The sequence below is a fragment of the Limulus polyphemus genome, unplaced genomic scaffold, assembly GCF_000517525.1.
Source record: "Limulus polyphemus unplaced genomic scaffold, Limulus_polyphemus-2.1.2 Scaffold2552, whole genome shotgun sequence".
NCBI lineage: Eukaryota > Metazoa > Arthropoda > Merostomata > Xiphosura > Limulidae > Limulus > Limulus polyphemus.
The window spans coordinates 87,921-93,807 of NW_013668162.1; the positions used below are offsets into that span (position 1 = coordinate 87,921).

At 32.8% G+C, this 5,887-nt stretch overlaps 2 protein-coding genes across 2 annotated transcripts in view; one reads left to right on the plus strand and one right to left on the minus strand.

Annotated features, from left to right (window-relative positions):
- Positions 1–2,786, minus strand: part of LOC106467279 (signal transducing adapter molecule 1-like) — a 70,844-nt gene extending 68,058 nt beyond the window's left edge. Inside the window, exon 1 of the mRNA XM_013927612.2 lies at positions 2,645–2,786. Within this exon, the coding sequence (XP_013783066.1) occupies positions 2,645–2,687 (43 nt within the window). The 5' untranslated portion in view covers positions 2,688–2,786. The remainder of the gene's footprint in view (positions 1–2,644) is intronic.
- Positions 2,787–2,931: 145 nt separating this feature from the next.
- On the plus strand, positions 2,932–5,864 carry LOC106467278 (RAD50-interacting protein 1-like). The gene has a single exon (XM_013927611.2). It carries the CDS (start codon positions 3,364–3,366, stop codon positions 5,626–5,628), a length of 2,265 nt encoding a protein of 754 aa, XP_013783065.1. The 5' UTR covers positions 2,932–3,363; the 3' UTR covers positions 5,629–5,864.
- The last annotated feature ends 23 nt before the right edge of the window (positions 5,865–5,887 follow it).

Here is a 5,887-nt window from a genome sequence, read left to right on the forward strand (position 1 = left end):
CCTTGTCAAATGCTTTCTGAAAATCCAGATACACCAAATCTACACCCTTACCCTCACCTACATAAACAATAACCTTTTCAAAGAATGTCAAAAGATTTGTAAGGCAAGATTTTCCCTTAGTGAAATGACTATCCAATAACATTCTAAAGTAACATAAAAGTGTAGGTATTTTATCTTTATACTGAAATAAGTGTTTAAGGTGGAGGCAATCTATATATTAGCCTGACCACATTACTTCTGAGCTTGCTAAAAAAAATATGAAGTTTACAAAATGATGAAGTTCCTGTACTGCATAATTTTTCTCCAAGAGTTTAAGGAGTTTAGGAATCATATATGTGAGCCACATTCTAATATTTTTGTTAGTCCTTGAATAGTAGACAGGTGCTATAAGACTGGTTAATATTATATGTCTTTTCAAGGTAGTTGATAAAATATGTCTAAGTGATTATTGGTATAGACCTCACATCAGTTTTTGAAAATATCATAAACATTGCCATGTAATGTCATTTAACAAAGTTTCAAATCACGTTGGATAATAAATATTCTATCCTTACTAATGTTATGACATTCTTTGAAGAGGTCACTGCTTATGTAAATGAGGGTAAGGGTGTGGATTTAGTGTAACGGTTTTCAGAAAGCATTTGCCAAAATGCCACATAAAAGGCTTAGTAAAACAAAATTCTAGGTGTGAAATATAAGCTGACTAGTTGGATATAAAAATGGATCTGATAGAAAAAACTAGGGGGGTTGTTATAAATGGAGTTCAATCAAACTGGATTAATGTCACAAGTAGGGTGCCTCAAGGCTCAGCATTAGGACTTTTGCTCTTTTTGATTTTACATCAATAGCATAGGTGAAGGAATGGTCAATGATTGCTTAAATCTACCGATGATAATAAGGTCTTGGGTGTTGCTGGCTATGAAGATGCTGCTGCTTTACAAAATAATATAGATTTGGTAAATTGGTCAAATACATAAATGTAAGGGAATACATGTAGGTTATCATTATTTGTTATGGAAGTAAAAAATCCTGGTATTGTGTTTGATTAGTTTCTTAAGCGATCAATGCAGTGTGCTGTTGCTAGTGGTCAGGCAAACAGGATTTTAGGTTGTGTCTAAAAACATTATGATTTCATAATATATATTACTGGTTGTCTCATTTATGTTCAATCTTGGGCTTCTCTTCTTAGGAAAAACGCTGAATTTTTGAAAAAGATTCAGAAAAGAGCTACTAAGATGATACCTGGGACAGAATGGTTGTCATAGAAGGACATGTTAAGACCACTGAAATTATTTTCTCTTGAAAAAATAAGAGTTAAAAACCATCTGCCTGGGGTGTTTATGGTCATTATTGGAATTGATAGTGTCAATACATTTTTTATTCCTACTTAGTGGTGAAAATGGAAGGACTAGAGGGTACAAATATACATTTTTGGCATTGTAGGAGTCATTTTCAGTTAAGACAATTATACTGTTTTAACAGGATGGTTATTCTCTGGAAAGGATAGCCTTGAGGTGTAACAGGTGCAATAAATTTAAAGGAATTTAAAAGAAGGCTTAATAAATATTAAAATGATAATGGTTGGCTTTGAGTTTTTCATTTAACATTTAGTGGATGGAACAGCTTAAAATATGCATCAACAGGTCCCTTGCTGTCCTTAAAGTTTATGTTATGTAAGATAACACAAAACTTATTGTAAAAGTTTTTACTGAATTCTTTGCCTTATCAAAGCAATTTTTATTTCAAATTATTATGAAGAGTTATCCTCAAAATGTAATTGAAAATACAAGTCTAGCTCTGTTCACTGCTGTACATCAGATACATCTGGCCTAGCTACAGTGGTGCTTCAACAAGAAAAAAGTGATGTACAATTTAAGCACATATTTTAAATTACTTTTAGCAACAACTAAGAAAGTTACTTCATAACATGAACTGTAAAACTAGAATAAATTAGACTTACATTGTTACAAGTACATTCTGTTATGTTACTTTAGGGGTTTTCATATTTTAGTGTTCATGCCTAATGTCATTATTAACATTAGACAATTGATATAATTTGAAATAAAAGTAGTAAAACAAACTAGGCTTATCAAGACTATATTACCATTATTGACTAATTAAGATTCCTTTATATATTTATAAATCGTATGCGATCGATGTTATAATACTTATGTTAAAGCTGCTTAAGTTAAAAACTTCAGGTATTCTCAAACTTAAACTTCGAATTTCAATCAAACACTAACTTTATGTTTAAATTTTAGTTTCACTAACTTACATTACAACACAGTGCAGTATTACTATGTCACTAATACTAATAGTAATACTTGACGCGAAAGGTCGATTTACAGGTACGATTTTTAATTGTTTTCCTTTAATCAACTACATAATTACACTTGTACTGTAAAGCTACTAATTTGTGATTGTGGAATCCAATGGTGTATGATTGTTTTGTTATTTTCATTATTTCAAAAAACCCTACTAATAGTAGCATCACTAGTACTGTGTAATGTATACTTACTTAGTAATATTATTATTAGTAATACTTGTGTACGAACTACGTAGTTCGCACGCAGATATTACATAGTATTACTATTAGAAATGACATTCAAGCATAATATCAATTTACTCTCATTAATTAACTTACCAACATCTGAATCAAACGGAGTTGTACTGCTTAAAAAGGGCATTATGATTATGAATTACTTGCACAAAACAAACTTTTCTTTTATTAAAAATAATTTTATTAAGCTCTCTTATCATTCACCACAGAATTTTACAAGCGGAAATCAAGATTGTACCCTATGGTTAGGTAATATCCGGTTTGTACATGCGCCCTCTTAGCTGCTCAGTTTGTACAATAATCTCGCTCTGCTCAAATCTTGTCACGTGTCTGTACCATAGTCAACGGTTAATTAATAGAATCTTTACTATAATGTGGCCATAGGCTCTAGTTATGACGTGTAAGTAGTCATAGCGAAGGAAATAAGGTAGTTTTATAAACTGAATATTTTGTTGATGTGATTTAGGTAGCGTACTTTAAATAGTTTATATGGATGTCGTGTAATGATTACGAGAATTATTAATTATTTCTGCTTGTGTCGAAATTTTTAGCATACATATGTTTTACAAGTTCAAGTACTCTGTTTATTGTAACTGTAAAAGTGTAATAAGTCATCGCCTTTCATCTTCAGTTTTGAAAATTGAAGTGAACTAACAGACTTAAGTCTGCATCGACATTCATTTTTTACCGAAAATTATACATTGCATCCTGAAGAAAATAACGAATACAAAATCTAACAACATAGTATGCACAGCACTCTTGTTTCTGTGCACTAGGTGATTAAGTTATTTCTCACAAGTGAAATGGCATCACAGAAGGTTGTAGAATGGCTCAATGAAGAATTTGGCAAAGATGTGTCATCCTTAGCTAAGGCCAGAAATCTTCATAAAGAGTTATTAGCTAATAAAAGAGAGCTTGAAAACAAACTTTATGTAAAACCAGGTGATATCAGCAATATTGGAAATTCTTTATTTCTTAAAAAACTTGAAGAAGGATATAAAGCAGTGGAAAGGAGCAAAAAATTAATTACATCTTTTCAAAATATCAAACATGAAGCTGCCAGACATCTACAGAAAGTTGCTGATCTTCAAGAGTCTTTCAAAGTTTACATTTTAGAATTTCAAGAGCTGACAGCTGCTGAAAATTATTTAATGTGGATTTCCCAAATAGAGGGGAAAAATGAACAAGTACAAGAAGCAGTTCAGCAGGGGGAAGACAAACAAGCGGTACCTTATCTTTCCTGGTTGATAAATATTTGGTGCCAACTTCAAACTTCATCTTGCCAAACATTACTGGATTTTGTGCAAAAAACCATTATTCACTGGTATAATCTCCTCAGAGAAAGATTTGGAAAAGAATTTGAAAAGACTTTGCAAGTTCTTCAGTGGCCAATTTCTTCAACCTCCACTTTCACAACTCCATCTGTGGAAACACTTCAACGATTTGAATCATTGTTTTTATCTTTAATTCAAATACAATTACCAGAAGAGATTCTCAAGCAAACTAATGAAAAGAGGGGCAATAAAACATCTGTATCACTAATATTACCTCTAGAGTTGATGATACAACCTTTGCGAAAGAGGTTTGCATTTCATTTCATGAGCAATCGACAAACCAATCGTTTAGATAAACCAGAGTGGTATCTTACTCAGGTGTTGTCATGGATACATGACCATGGAAATTTTATGGATCACTTTGTTCAAGCCATTCTGAATAAGTCTGGTTTTCAGTCTATACAAGCTAAAATGGAAGTTATGCGTGCTCTGGTGGAGTTAGCTGCTAAGAAACTTGAAGAAGATGTCTCAGAATTACTTTATGATGATCTTTTGTTAACACACACAATTGATGAGGTGTTGTTGTTTGAAAAAGAAATCCTAAGTAGGGGTTATCCACAAAGTTATCCAAGTATACTCTCAGTCTTGTTGAGTGAGAAATGTTTTAATCGATGGATTAACTTAGAACGACATTATGCTATGACTAAGGTAGATGAATTATTGAATTCTCATACCGCTTGGCAAGTTTGTGTTCAAGACATTGAACTAGATGAACTAAAGAAACCAGAGTGTGCTGAAGCTTTTCTGACATTGCTTTCAACAATGACAGAACGTTATAAAAACTTGAGAGATTTACATAACCAACTTCAGTTTCTTGATCTTCAACTTGAGTTACTTGATGACTTTAGAATGCGCTTATTACAGCTACGTTCTCAAGCTCAGGATCCATTGGATTCTAGTTTTTGTCCAATCTTAAATACTGTTCATTATTTAATTGTAGTTCTCAAAGAATGGAGTAATCTTCCTTTCTTCATACAACTGTTATATCACAAGATCCATTCTCACCAAGAACATCACCAGGATAAATGGAGTAACACTCTGAAAGATTCACCTTTTTCAGAATCCACAGGAAACAAAATACATTGGAATTCAGAGGACATACAATATGAGAGATTTCTCCATTACTCTGTCTTTGATTATATTGTGCTGCTGTTACAACAAATGCAAGAAGATCTTGTAACAAAGGTTATAGAATGGGTGTTATTGGATGTCAAAGCAAAAAGTAGGCCTTATAGGAAAGACAAGTGGTTCTCAATGCCATTGCTTCCTCATGGGGCAGAGTATTGTGTGTCTCCAACAGCTTATTCTATGTTAAGTGTATTGAAGTCTCATATTCAAGTGCTACAAGAAAGCTTAGCACAACCACTATTTAAAACTGTATGGCAGAGAGTTTGTAAGGGACTTAATATTTACCTCTATGAAGAAGTGATTCTTCAAAATTATTTTAGTGAAGGGGGTGCTGAGCAGCTTAAGTGGGACATGACTAGAAACCTCTTTCCAATATTTGGACGATTTACTCAAAAACCAGAAAACTACTTCAAGGAAGTGAAAGAAGCCTGCAAGCTTCTCACCTTACCTCGTGCTTCAGCTCTCTTGTTATTGGACACGCTTAACCCAATACAAGGTGAACTGGTTGACATAACAGCTGCCTTGGAAGAACAAGGAATCTTCTCGTTATCACTTCACCAAGCCTTAAAAATTCTTTTTCTTAGATCAGACCTTGCTAATGCCTAAAACGTTGTGTAAAATGTTGTGTAGTTTAAGAAGCATAGAAGTGTTTCATTCTGTTAACTTCAAATCAGCTGTTTGTTTTGAAGCACAAGAAAATACGGCTTTGAATTTTCTACACATAGCTTATCTTGAAAGAAAGCTGACTATAGAATGAGTTTTTGAATTACATACTCATTCTTTTGTTTTAAGTAATTTTTGACATTTATTTTATGCAAGCTTTGAATTTAAGTTTTAATGTAAAACAAATTTCAGAGAAGTCTCT